Source organism: Rana temporaria, chromosome 3 (genome assembly GCF_905171775.1).
Source record: "Rana temporaria chromosome 3, aRanTem1.1, whole genome shotgun sequence".
Lineage (NCBI taxonomy): Eukaryota > Metazoa > Chordata > Amphibia > Anura > Ranidae > Rana > Rana temporaria.
The window spans coordinates 97599807-97615181 of NC_053491.1; the positions used below are offsets into that span (position 1 = coordinate 97599807).

Below are 15375 nucleotides of genomic sequence, written 5' to 3' on the forward strand. Positions count from 1 at the left end.
AAAGACCTTGGAAAAATGACAGATGAAAATGGAATCCATACAATCTGTGTCAATATCTTCACAGCAATGCTTCTTAACCCAATTATACATAATATATAGATCTTATAGGACACCAGCTAAACTATTTCGATGGGGTAGATGGGAAACATCAGAATGTCCGAGATGTTCAAGAGTATCTATCTGCTGACCTAATGCATATGCTTTGGGAATTGCCCTAAATTGTTTAGATATTGGCAGACTGTGATAGAAACGATTAACCAGGCGTACCAAACCCAGATACAGATATATACAAAAGTATGTTTGTTAGAATACTTACAAAAATAAGTATATACTCCGACAACTAGATTAATCATTAAAAGGATACTATTTATTGCAAGAACATTAATAGCAATGAAATGCATATCCTCCAGAAGCCCAACACGAGGAATGGCGGATACAGGTGAATAATGTATTGTTAAAAGAATGGCAGGTATATAATAGGGGTTATCAAATACATTTGGTGAAATGTTGTATTCTAAGTCTAGATGGAAGCATAGGGGTAAATAGATCATTTACCAGTTATAGAATAATTAAGGTATGATGACTCAAGAAATAAATAATGGTGTGGGGAGCTTATGCACAGAGAGGGATAAGGGATGAGGGAGAGAGAAGATAGGTTATCAGGCAGGGAGGGGGATAGGAGATGAGGAAGGGGGATAGGGGATGCGGGGAAGGAGGGAGGGGATAGGGGATGAGGGAGATGAAGGAGGGAGAAGGGATAGATGACGGGAAATTGGGGCTGGGGGGTTTAGGTTTAGTACGCAAGAGCCGGTTCACACAGGGGCAACACGACTTCCAGCACGACTTTGGGAGGCAACTTGGACATGACTTGAGTATGAATCATCAGGCAACTTACAAGGCAACTTCAAGTTGCCTCCAGGACAGTACAAGGCAACTTCAAATCGCCTCCAGGACAGGAGGCTTTCCAGTGGCCAATCAAACAACAATCAGCTCTGTGGGAGGGAGGGAGGGGTTTGCCTGAGAAATGTATGTTATCTTCCTGTATTGTTGCTTCAGTTAAGACAGTGATCAGACTTCTGAGGCAATTTCCATTGAAATCAATGGGTACAAGTTGCCTACAAGTTGCCTAGAAGTCGGATTGAAGTAGTGCAGGAACCTTTTCTGAAGTCGGAGCGACTTCAGTAGTGTGTATTAAGACGGCTCCATTCACTTTCATTGATTTTCTCAACCACACGACTTGGGACGACTTGGGGCAACTTCAAGTCGGATCCCAGGTCGCCCCTGTGTGAACCGGCTCTAATATGTTTTTGTTGTATGAATTTGGGAAATATGCTTTTTGTTTTCCATGTTTGTTTTTTTATAATGTATCTGTGATGAAAAAAATACTAATAAACTGATTATGAAAAAAAAAAAAAAAAAGAAATACACAAAGACTTTTTTATTTAGGATAAAGACGACCTCAACTTACCATCTTCTCCAGGCTGAGCAGTGTGCCATTGTCCTGCTTATTAAAAAAGAAAGGCTTGGATACCTTCTCACAGCCAATGACTCTGACACACATCTTTCCAGAGATATTTTCTGGCCAGAATGGTATACACTGGAAAACAGAATAAAGTACTGGTGTTGCATTTACTATTCATAAATTGAAGGGTTATTTAGTAAAAATGTATTAAAATAAGTGTCTGAACTGGTGTTCAAAAATTCTAAACCTATAGTAAAGGAGATCTACTGGGTACATTATAAATTCATAAATTAGACCTAGAAATAGAATCACTATACCTCAGATGACCCAATGTAGTGCCACTTGAATTCTGGCAAAGAACCATCAGCTTCAATTTCCCCCACCTCGAGCTCCAGTGTGCAGTTGTTCACAAGAGTATAGAATGGTGTCATAGTAACAATTCTTGTTAGGTTAAAGCTACTCATTTTAATGTTCACTCCAACCTTAAAAATAGGAAACACAAAATATATTGTAAAGAAAGCATGTTTAATGATTTACGCTATACAATTTTCACTCCATGCACGATTCACTACCAACAAAGCATAACATTTTACACACTGCCTTCTCAAACTCAGTCCTCTTTATCAAGATATAATATTCCAAGCACTTATAAGCACACATCATAAAGCCTTATTTCTAATAAAACCTTTTTTTTTTAAATCCATTATTTTGGATATTGCACAAAGAAATACAAACAAATCCATTGTACACTAACTGGTATGCACTCAAGACTTTTGGTGTCTGTACACTTTATAAACATAATGAAAAAATAGGAATCCAGATAATCAATTTTCTTATACCTTATTACACATATATCTAGTGCAAAGCTCGGATTTTTTCAAAGCTCAAAAAAATTAAAAATAAATTTGTGTTCTTTATACATGCACAGACCATTAGGCTGGATTCACACCTATGCAGTTTTAGTGCTTTTTGTAGATTTGCACTACAGAACGTGTTCCATAGGAAACCATGTTAAATGGACTGTAGTGCAAAAATGCAAAAAGCACTAAAACTGCATAGGTGTGAATCCAGCCTTATAGAGCAAGCCTCGGATGGGCAAATGCAAAAGACCTAGTTTACCACAACGTCAGGCAACTTTCTCCCTACAATTAATCAGAAATGTTATGGGGGGATTGGGGGGGGGGGCGAGTCTGTGTGGGGAGGAGAATGCTAGTCAACTTTTATGAAGATGAAGCAAGAAATGAAAAAGACTCAAAACTCACAAAGGACATTTAAACCTTAAATTTAAATTAATCCCCACCCCAAGTCAGTTACATAATGGTAGGTGTTTTTTTTTTTTTTTCTTAAACCATGGGTTGTAGGTCACTAACTTCAGGTCATTGGACACTAGTAAAAGCTTTGTTGAGTTTCACCCCAGTGAATCCATATAGATCCGCCCAATCTGAGAGGCTCCAGTTTTTTTAGCAAGCAGTAAGGAGATCAAAGAGGGAGGAGGGAGGAACCAGTATCCCGCACTGCACTCCGATATGGAATTTACAGGCACATCACTTATTATCTTAGTCGTATAGTACAGTTTACAGACCCTGCCCCCCCCCCCCCCCATTATTTGTAATGTTGTAAATGTACAACTTGGCTCTTTTTCCCATTCTTTGATAAAATATGTGGTTGGGGTCTCTTGTCCACTAAGTATTAACCTATACATTTGGGATAATAGATGATTGGGTTTTGACAACTTCATACACATTTTTTTTCAAACATGGTTAAAGAGTTTAGAGTCCTTACTTGGGGTTCTATTTTTTTTTTTTTAATTCTCACATTTGATAATATTTCCATCCTGCCATTAACATCTTCCCCTGAGATGATATCAATTCCGCTTGAGAGATAAGCTTTCCCAACGGGGGATACCTTAGACACATAGTGTTCCCACCTGATTCCCACTGGCCCAGTGCTCCCTTTTCTTCCCCATGGAAGAACCACGGAAACCCTCCTAGTGGGGACAGTGGAGATGTTCTTGGGGCATATTTGCCAGTTTTGTTAATTCTATCCCACACTGCCAGTGTGTTCCATGTTAAAGGGGATGTCCATTTTGACAGTCCTCTCGCCTTAGATGGTATCCATGGTGCTCCTAAATTTCTTCCGGCCATGTTTTTCTCTATCGAAACCCATGCTTTATTCTGTGTATCATGACACCAATTTAATATACATACCAAAGACATTGCTCTGTAATACAGTGCAATGTCTGGTAGTCCTAGTCCCCCTTCCTCCTTACTTCTGCGTAGAATGTTATACGCCACAGGTGGCAAACACAAGGCCCGCGGGCCAAATCCGGCCCTCCAAGGCCATTTCATGTGGCCCTCGCACCTCTCCTACAGCTTCCGGAGAGTTCCAGCCCTCCTCTGGTCCTCCTCCAGACCCTTACTTTCTGCTTTCAAGCAATGCATCCAGCTTCTTCCCTGCAGCAGCATAAGAAAGGGGGGTGCACTGTGATGTAAGGGAGAGTGGGGGACCCAACTTCTGATGGCGGGGGGGCTCTTGACATCTAATGTAAGGGGGGAGGGGATGCGCTGGACATCTAATCTTACAGATACAACCGGCCCTTTTGAGGACAATCATCATGCTGATGCGGCCCACCATGAAATAGAGTTTGACACCCCTGTTATACGCTATTCTAGCATTTCCATCCTTCCATATGAAGGATAAGAATGCTTTACGTATCTTTTTAAAAAATGTTTGGGGGAGCGGTATGGGTACTGTATATAGGAGATAAATTAATCTAGGTACTACATTCATCTTAGAAGTATTTATTCTGCCAGTCCATGTTAATGTATGTCCTTTCCAACTATAATTACGTTCATAAATAAGTTTTATATCTGCAGCAATATAGACTCCTAAATAGAATATCGATTCTCTATTCTATATAAATAGGTAACTATTTTTCAAGGATGCAACTCATTTTGGTACATGGCTAGGTAGTATTACAGATTTTTCTGTGTTTATTTTAAAGTTCAACAGCTTTCCATATCTCGTCAATTCTCGCATTAAAGCCTCTATAGATTTCTGTGGTTTGGAGAAGAAAAATATAAAATCGTTCACATATGCTGACACTTTATGCTGCTTTGGGCCAATTTCAACTCCTCGTATTTCATCATTCTCCCTTATTCTGCATAACAGTGGTTCCAGAACAAGGGCAAATAATATTGACGATAGGGAGCAGCCTGGCCTTATACCATTCCCTATATCAAAACCCTCCTGATAAGGTCCTGTTAACCTTTACCTTTGCTCTTGGTCCAGTATATAATGCTGATACCCATCCCATAATCCATTCTCCCATACCTATTTCTCTTAATACTCCCCTCATAAATATCCAGTTTACTCTATCAAAAGCCTTTTGGGCGCCCATTAATATCACTACTCTTGGCATCTTATTGGGTCCATTCTGCATCCATGTGTACCATTTTGATTTGTATTAACCACTACAGATCCGCGCTATAGACAAAAGACGTCTGCAGCGCGGACCTGAAGTGCAGAGTGGACGTCTTTAGACGTCCTCTTGTTGACATTACCCGCGCGCGCCGCTGGGGGGCGCGCAGCGGGTAAACACTGTCCCGGCGCATCGTTGGGAAGCCGATGCATGTACCTGGCGGCCGCGATGTCCGCTGGGTACACGCGATCGGCGGGAACACAGCAGGGACGTGGAGCTCTGTGTGTAAACACAGAGATCCACATGCTGTCAGAGGAGAGGAGACCGATCTGTGTCCCTTGTACATAGGGACACAGCATCGGTCACCTCCCCCAGTCACCCCCCCTCCCCCCACACAGAACACACACAAGGAATACATTTAACCCCTTCCTCACCCCCTAGTGTTAACCCCTTCACTGCCAGTCACATTTATACAGTAATTAGTGCATTTTTATAGCACTGATCCCTGTATAAATGTGAATGGTCCCAAAATCGTGTCAAAAGTGTCCGATATGTCCGCCGCAATATCGCAAGCCTGACAAAAAAAAAAAAAAAAAATCGCAGATCGCCGCCATTACTAGTAAAAAATCATAAATCTATCCCCTATTTTGTAGGCGCTATAACTTTTGCGCAAACCAATCAATAAACGCTTATTGCGATTTTTTTTAACAAAAATATGTAGAAGAATACGTATCAGCCTAAACCGAGGGAATTTTTTTTTTTTAAATGGGATATTATTATAACAAAAAGTAAAAAATATTGTGTTTTTTTTCAAAATTTTCTGTCTTTTCTGTTTATAGCGCAAAAAATAAAAATCGCAGAGATGATCAAATACCACCAAAAGAAAGCTCTATGTGTGGGGAATGATAAAAATAAAATTTGGGTACAGTGTTGTATGACCGCGCAATTGTCATTCAAAATGCGTCAGCGCTGAAAGCTGAAAATTGGTCTGGACCAGAAGGGGGTTTAGGTGCCCAGTAATGAAGTGGTTAAGCATAGCTAAATATGAACAATTACGAAGTACCTCTAAAGTCATCTAAAATCCATTTTAAACTTGTTGTGCATATCCCCACACTAGCATTCAATGTGATGAAAGATGAAATCCTGGTATTCCAGCTCATACTCAGGTTGGCTGGAATAGCAAAGTAATTTTCAAATGAATCTGCTGTTTAGCAACTGGGTGCAAATAAGCAACTAAAAGATCAAATGTCCAACCAGGAGGATGTAAAGAGGAAACACTCATTATCTCCATTGTGTGCAGGGGGATTAGTATACATAGGCACATTTAATATATGAAGTTTATTTAGCATGTTAGGCCTCATGAACACTGGATGTTTTAAAAAACGAGAGTAGCGTTGGATGTAGAATTTGTTTTCCAGTGATTTGGCAGTAGAATTTTTTTGCATTTGCATTTTTAGCCTTTTTTTTTTTCAACAAAACTATACTCCCACAAAAGCTTATTATTCAAAAAGGCTCAAAACGCTGAATAGATACGTCTTTCAGCTTTTTTTTTTTTCCAGTTAAGAGTGTTTTTACAGCTGAAAAACTCTTCAAACCCACTAGTTCTGTTTTTTTTTTCAGCCAGAAAACACCCCTGCCAAAAAACGCTGATAAAAGCTTATGTGTGCATGGACAACATGCTGGAAAGTTTACTGGTTGCAGTAAAAAAACACCTCAAGCCAAAAACTGCAGCTGTAAACATGTCCAGTGTGTATGAGGCCTAATAAGCATCAAGGAGATCACACTCAAGGAATTAAGTTAACACATGTGCTGAAAAGGCACGAGTATACCCAGAAGCAGAGGCAGACTAAGCTGTTATATACCCCAGTAATAACAGACGTCTGGTACTGAGGTGAAAAAGAACACTGCCAAACTGAAATCGGCAAAAGCTATAACATTACTTAGAAGGCCAAATAAAGCGAGACAATAAAAACTAGGCAAAAAGCACAAAACTGTAGATTATCCCATAACCAAGAAGTTTCCCAGAATGAAACCAAATGGCTGCATTGTTTACAAACAATGCAGCCGTTAGGTCTAAACATCGAATTAGATCTCAATTGCTTTCTTAGTAACGAATAATATGATCTATTAGCATTGAGTTTCTATGTATTTTGTTGTTGTACCATGCATAGTATACATAGTATACATGATTTTAAAACATTTTAAAACTAATTTTTAAAACTATTTCGTAATTACATATTGTATCATGGGTTTCCCATATTGCGACATAGATACTTATTCGTTTATGATACTTACAGGAAAGGATTCCTTTCCTTTTTAATATTAATATTGTCATTATTTATCACAGAGTATTTCAGTATCATAGTAACTTTGTTTAATAAAGTTTTTATGTATGAGCTTGAGACCGGAACTGAGGCTACGATTGGTCCCATTCCAACCACTTAGATTCGTCCCAGGGCTATTTAAACCCATTCGATGCGTGACCAGTGACGCTTCCAGATGACGATTTCACATCGAAACGTACGTCGAGGCGCATACTGGTTACGCTGACGCACGCTACTTCCGGGTCCTGGTGGGAGAGCTGGAACGCACGCCACCTACAGATACACACGCGGACCCGCTCTTTGCCACTTTCGATACAATCGATACACGCGCAGTAGCCTCAGTGCCGGGACTTTGGCACTTTACCAAGTAAGAGGCCATTTGGCTGTCCTGTCACTTTTTATTACTTTTTACATAAAAGGATAATATACTATTGCGACCTTTCTTTTGTATTTTGGATGGGATGTGAGATCTGCCACCTGTCTTACTGTTGATCGGGATGTCCTTGCCTGTTCAGTCTTCACCTGCTCATTCCATGGTTACTATTGTGTAACAAAGCCGATTTGACCTCTTTTTAATTAAAGGGTCCATTCTAGTTGGTAAGGAGCCAATCTATTTATTCACGTCGGGTGAACCTTATTCCTTTGGTGGAGGCTTCAACTGTTTTTTTCCAGACACAGATCTCACTTTAAGGATTAATATTTTCATATGGACTTTTGTGAACACTTGCTATTTTTATAGAGTTTCACTAATTTTCACATATATTTATATTTTTTGATCACTTATAATTTTTATTTTTATTTTTCACTAGCACTACTTGGAAGTTTTCATTTATGGACTACTATTCATTTATCATTATGTATATTTATGTTTATATATGTTTACCTATCTGTTGGACATAGCGCCCCCTCCCTCACATGTTCCATATTGCTTCAGTCACCTGAATTTGGGGAGCAGCTGTATATATATTTTTTTGTAAAATTTAATTTGGTCCTACCTTCGAGTAGGTCCAACCGTGGCGCACAGATTTTCCTACCAATCCCATAACCTGTGTCTTAAAAACCGCATGTATGTTTAGCACTGCAGTGAGTCTTGTAGGATACATGATATTGTGTGGTTTAGCACTGCAGTGTGTCTTACAGGATATAATGTAAGGTGTAATGATCCAACAAGACATGTAAATCCAGGATCTGTATGTAAAGATGCAAGGAAACCCTGTCTTACCTTTTCCACGTCACTGGTCCTGTCCAGGGTCCAGGCTAAACCTGTCACAGTGGGTATACTCTGGAAGGGGTCTTAAGGGTCTGGGTAGCATAGGAATGGACTACAACCTTGGAATTGTATAGCACCATATGGCTAACTACACTTGTGGCGCCACGTGACAAAGTAAATACCATATGCAGAATCCAGTGTCTGAAGATAACATTAAAGGATGGCCCTGCGGCATCTGGGTAGGGTTCCCCAGGTTTAAACCGAGGGTAAATGATTCAGAAACTGCTAGTGAGCCCCAAGACGCAGTCAGGTCTTGATAGAAGTGTCAGTCTAAGGGGAAATAAAAAAAAAATCTCCGAGGAGGGGTCCATTATCTAAGGACACTAGCAGAAAAATGTAGCAATAGGAGGAAGGAGATGGACAGCCGCACTCCGAAATAACTTTTCAAAAAAGTTGTCTTTTATTTTCAAGCAGGAACATGCATAATCACCACAACCATAAACCAGGACAGCCGACTAGTTTCGCACTCTTGCTAGTGCTTAATCATGGCAGAGTGAGTGAGCCGAGTGCGGCTGTCCATCTCCTTCCTCCTATTGCTAAATGTTTCTGCTAGTGTCCTTAGATAATGGACCCCTCCTCGGAGATTTTTTGTCCATCTCCTTCCTCCTATTGCTACTGCTACGTGCATTGCCAGCACCTTGGTAATCCGACCGTCCCTGATTGTCTATAGGGCTCACCTGGAGCGGTGAAAATCTTCTTCTAGCAGAAAAAATTGGCCTCATGAAGTGAGCAAGATTATAGGGATACACTTGGGGCAGTCCAAGCAAAGCTTTTGCCAGTGTCCATTCACCTGTAGGTGGCAGCAACTAACCTATGGTCTAATAATCCATTTGTTTGTCCTGTACTGTATGATCAAAAAAAACACTTACTGCTCTTTAAATCACATTAATATGAATGATTAAACACTTCATCCAGTGAGCATGCAGAAAAAGGGAGACCAGGAGAGTTTTCCTGGTCTTGATAATAACAACTCACCAAATACTCCATTTTGCCAGTAGGGCATTTAACACATCCATAACTTCCAACTGTGTCTAGAGAAAATGCAGATGACCAGGAACTTGTGGAAATACACAGCTGTATCTGTTTCAGAATCAAAATAGCAAGATTATGGTTATTGGAAGCAACTATAAAGGGGGTCTTCATAATAGAAAATTATCTCTAGCCCCACATGTTCAGTAACAATACGGTACCCCTGTCTTCACTAACCAAAGTTTGCCAGAATAAGAAGCTGTTAATCATATTTTACCTACTGACCCCAGTTTGATTAACACATATAGATAGCAGCAAAACAAACTTTTTAGGGGTATCCTAGCAGTCAGAAAAGAAAATGGAAAAAAGAGGGCACACCAGCCTTGTGCATTATCCTTTGATATATTTATTAAAAGAAAAAAATACTAAAAACGACTCAAAAGCATTAAAAGGGAACCGCAATATGAAAGCCTTTAACTTGTGGCAATTCGTCTACTGATAGCAGTCTCCAGATAGCGAAAAAGAGGATGTACGAACCACTGTTGGCTGGCGCGTTTTGAAGGGATACCTTCTTCCTCAGAGCCTTAAAGGTATCCCTTTGAAACGCGTCAGCCAGAAGTTGTTAGCAGTCTCCTCAAAAGAGGACATATACGATCAGTAGACGAGTTGCCACAAGCTAAAGGCTTTCATACTGCGGTTCCTTTTTTATGCTTGCGAGTAGTTTTTTATATTTTTTCTTTTAATAAATATATGAATGGATAATGCAAAAGGCTGGTGCCCTCTTTTTTCTATTTTCTTTACTGATGGACACATAAGCTTGTTAAACTTTAGTTAATAAAATAAATGTCACTATGGCCTCATTTAGACCACACATTGAAATGAATGCACCACATTGTCAAACATTAATGCATGCCATTAAGGCAGCCCATTCATTTTGAATAGTCAGGAAGCACACTTTAATGCACACTTTTTACAGCGTGGGTGTGCTGCCTGTTACTGTAACAGCATGTTAGGGTTCTATTCAAATAGAACCAGTTTGTTTTATTGCATATTAATTCAACACTAATATGGAAGTGGGCCCATACAATGGCACACAGGTTGTTCTGTTAATGGAATTGTATGGAACATTAATTTGTCCTGAATAGACTCTTTAGAAGACAAATTTTACAAAAGTCTATTTTATAGATCCTACAGGGAATATAACGTACAACGTTTTTCATTAGTAAAATACAAGGGCCAGATACTAATGTACAAACATCTTATCACGTACACTCATAACTTTGAAGTACCTTGTTCTTGCTGAATATGTTCTTCTTCTTGAATGAGAAAAGAATGACATCTCTGTAGTCTGATGGGTGTTTGACATGAATGTCCTCTGCTTTGTATTGCAGGATACGAGATGTCTTATTGATGATCCAGTAGGGGCTAAACACAGAAAGCACCATGCGGTTCCCCACACGTTTCACGTGAACGGAAAGGTCAACAGTCATTACTTCAGCAGTGTCTGCAGTGAAACTCACAGTAAAAAACTCAGGAAGATTTTCACGGACTCTGAAATGTCCATTCCAATTCCTGCCCTGGTACTTGATTAGGGCAAGTTCCATAATTTCACCACTGATACGTGAATGGAGGACATCACAGGAGCTTCCTTCTGGTAGTATGTGGGCATCTGCAGTTCCCTGAAAAAGAATATCAATCAATGATAAGGTACATTATCACTACACAATTAGCCTATTTTTTTTCTGAATTTTAATACGCACCATGGAGAAAATAATTTTTTTGTACTCTACCGTTCCAGTAGTTCAAAATAAAGGTGTATAAATAAGACCCAGACAAAACCTTTATGAGGGTTTGTTCACAGATTGCAGTAACTGCCATTTGTTTTCATTGGATAAATGTCAGTTGCTGCTGTGACACAAATAAAACAATTGTTTTCTATGTGCCTGTTCACACGGCAATGCAGCCCAGAGGTGTAGTGCAGTGAGCCGAGGTAAAAATGCAAACATAGCATTTTTTCACAGCAAACAAGTAAGCACCACATGTCACTGCACAGCAGCTCAATGCACTGCCCTAGCGTGTGGAGACATGAGTTGAGTTTCAATTTATGCAATTCAAATAAAAGTTAAAAACTAAAACATGCCCCTCTTCCCAGTACTCACTGCAGCTGGAAAAATTAAAACTGCCCGAAAACTAAAATTGAGCATTTAGCACACAGGTAGTATGAACAAGCCCTTAGAAAATCTTTCCAACAAGGAAACAGGTTGCAATTAAAACCTGTAAGAGAATCCATCCCTTCTTCATTCTATCCAAGATTAGAAAAAAAAAAAAAAAAAGATTTGGCTGAAGTTCCAATATAGATCTTATTGGTCCTAGACCAAGTGAAAAGATTAAAGTAATTCCAACTGGGTGAGATTTAGTTTGTTAAAGCATTGTGTATCAAACAGTTACCGTAAAATACAGTTTTCACCACTTTTATATCCTTTTTGCATCACAATGTTGCTCATCCCCTCCAATTTTTTTTACAACGTCAAGTCCTCAAGTACATGCTCCAGCATCGGCTTCCAATCATTGATCATTGGACAAGGCTAGCCAATGTCTGTGTAATGTGTTTGGGTATGGACCCTTATAGCGTCAATCAAGGGTACATACAATAATGCAGGAGCGCAACTGAGACACAACTGGTAACCCCATAACAGAAAGTGCCTAATGCCTTATCAGCAGAATCACCAGGTATTCTTAACGCTGCTTTCACACTGAGTCGCTGTAGCGCTAAAAATAGTGCCTGTAAAGAGCCTCACCTTTCAAACTGGAGTGGTGCGCTGGCAGGACGCAAAAAAAAAGTCCTGCAAGCAGCATCTTTGAGGCGCTGCAGGAGCGGTGTATACACCCGCTCCTACAGCGCCCCTGCCGCTTTTAACCCTTTTTTGCCCATTAGCGGGGGTTAAAATCACCCTGCTAGCGTCTGAAAAGTGCAGCAAAAACTATGGTAAAAATAGCGGCGATTTACCACCAACGCCCTCAACGCCCCAGTTTGAAAGTAGCCTTAGGAAAAGCTGCATATTTTAACTATTTGAAAACATCTGTTAAAATGCCATGCTTATATGAGATAGTAATTGGGTTTAGATGTACTTTTATCTCAAACTAAAAGTGAGTGGGCTTAATTAATGAATTCAACCTCTTGTGTACATCTTGTTGCAGGAATTAAATCATTCTATAATTTATAGCAGTGAAGTGGGAAGCTTTTTTTTATCATTTTGCAAAGCGCTGCACAAACTGTTGGCATTATATAAATCCTGTATAATAATAATAATATTATTAGACAGAAAATGCTGCATTCTCTTGAAGTCATACTGGCCTAATGTAACATTTGCTATAAAAAATATTGTTGGCAGTTTTGTAGTTCTCTATTAGATTTTATATTTTTTAATAGATGCCTGGAAAAAGAATTCAATCATTACTGTGCAGTTCTGATCAATTTGCACTACAATTTTAACTAAATGACTGCTTTAAATAGAAAAAAAAAAATGTCGGTCAGGCTGGTCAGGGAGGCTGCCAAGAGTCCCACAGCAACATTAAATAAACTGCAGGAATATCTGGCAAGTACTGGCTGTGAGGTACATGTACAACATGGTACAACAATCTCCAATATTTTTCATATGTCTGGGCTATGGGGTAGAGTGACAAGACGGAAAGCCTTTTCTTAACCACTTAACCCCCGGACCATATTGCTGGTCAAAGACCAGAGTACTTTTTGTGATTCGGCACTGCGTCGCTTTAACTGACAATTGCGCGGTCGTGCGACGTGGCTCCCAAACAAAATTGGCGTCCTTTTTTTCCCACAAATAGAGCTTTCTTTTGGTGGTATTTGATCACCTCTGCGGGTTTTAGTTTTTGCGCTATAAACAAAAATAGAGTGACATTTTTGAAAAAAAAATATGAATATTTTTTTACTTTTCGCTGTAATAAATATCCCCCAAAAATATATATAAAAAAACAATTTTTTTCCTCAGTTTAGGACGATACGTATTCTTCTACATATTTTTCGTAAAAAAAAAAATCGCAATAAGCATTTATTAATTGGTTTGCGCAAAAGTTATAGCGTTTACAAAATAGGGGGTATTTTTATGGCATTTTTATTAATATATTTTTTTTACTAGTAATGGCGGCGATCAGCGTTTTTTTTTTCGGTACTGCGACATTATGGCAGACACTTTGGACACTTTTGACACATTTTTGGGACCATTGGCATTTTTATAGCGATCAGTGCTATAAAAATGCATTGGATTACTATAAAAATGCCACTGGCAGTGAAGGGGTTAACACTAGGGGTGGGGAAGGGGTTAAGTATGTCCCTGGGTGTGTTCTTACTGTGGGGGGGGGTGGCCTCACTAGGGGAAATCACTGATCTTCTGTTCATACGTTGTATGAACAGAGGATCAGCATTTCCCCCCCTGACAGGACCGGGAGCTGTGTGTTTACACACACAGCTCCCGGTCCCCGCTCTGTAACGAGCGATCGTGTGTGCCCGGCGGCGATCTCCCGTGCGCGTGCCCGGCGGGTGCGTCGGGGGGCGCGCACCCTAGTTCCCTGCGAGAGAGCCGACGTAGAGCTACGGGCTCTCGCGCAGGAGAGCCAACCTGCCGCCGTAGAATGACGGCGGCAGGTCGGCAAGTAGTTAATAAGAAAAACATCCAAACCCGGCTAAATTTTGCAAAAACACATCTGAAGTCTCCCAAAACCACACAGAGAAAATATGTTCTGGTCTGATGAAATCAAGGTTGAACTTTTTGGCCATAATTCCAAAAGATATGGTTTGGTGCAAAAAAACAACACTGCACATGACCAAAAGAACACCATACCCACACAATGAAGCATGGTGGTGGCAGAATTATGGTTTGGGGCTGTGTTTCTTCAGCTGGAACAGGGGCCTTAGTCAAGGTAGAGGGAATTATGAACAGTATTAGTCAATATTGGCACAAAACCTTCAGGCTTCTGCTAGAAAGTTGAATATGAAGAGAAAGCTGAATATGAAGAGAAACTTCATCATTCAGCATGACAACGACACAAACCATACATCCAAATCAACAAAGGGATCGATTCACCAGAAGAATATTCAAGTTTTGGAATGGACCAGAGTCACAGCCAGAATCCAGACCTGAATCCGATTGGAAATCTGTGGGGAGATCTGAAGAGGGCTGTGCACAGGAGATGCCCTCGCAATCTGGCAGATTTGGAGTGTTTTTGCAAAGAAGAGTGGGCAAATATTACCACGTCTAGCTGTGCCATGCTGATACACTCATACCCAAAAAGACCGAGTGCTGTAATAAAATCAAAAGGTGCTTCAACAACGTATTAGTTTAAGGGTGTGCACACTTATGCAACCATATTATTTTATCTTTTTATTTTTACTTCCCTCCAACTAAAAGATTTCAGTTTGTTGTTCAACTGAGTTGTACAGTTTATAGGTCACATTAAAAGGTGAAAAAAGTTCTGAAATGATTTATCATTTCTCATTTAACATCACATAAACCTGACATTTTAATAGGCACGTGTACACCTTTTTTTATATTATATATATATATATATATATATATATATATATATATATATATATATATATATATATATATATATATATATATATACATACACACACACACACACACAGTTGTGCTCATAAGTTTACATACCCTGGCAGAATTTCTTGGCCGTTTTTCAGAGAATATGAATGATAACACAAACATTTCTTTCACTCATTGTTAGTGTTTGGCTGAAGCCATTTACTATTAAATCAACTGTGTTTACACTTTTTAAATCATCACAACAGAAACCACCCAAATGACCCTTATCAAAAGTTTACATACCCTGGTGATTTTAGCCTGATAACATGCACACAAGTTGACACAAAAAGGGTTTGAATGGCTATTAA

General features: G+C 39.6%; 1 protein-coding gene across 1 annotated transcript in view; it reads right to left on the bottom strand.

Annotated features, from left to right (window-relative positions):
• Positions 1-15375, bottom strand: part of VPS13C (vacuolar protein sorting 13 homolog C) — a 388870-nt gene that overhangs the window by 86893 nt on the left and 286602 nt on the right. Inside the window, exons 60-63 of the mRNA XM_040343051.1 lie at positions 10736-11125; positions 9453-9557; positions 1780-1944; positions 1469-1597 (exon numbers count right to left, since the gene is read on the bottom strand). Of these exons, the coding sequence (XP_040198985.1) occupies positions 1469-1597; positions 1780-1944; positions 9453-9557; positions 10736-11125 (789 nt within the window). The remainder of the gene's footprint in view (positions 1-1468; positions 1598-1779; positions 1945-9452; positions 9558-10735; positions 11126-15375) is intronic.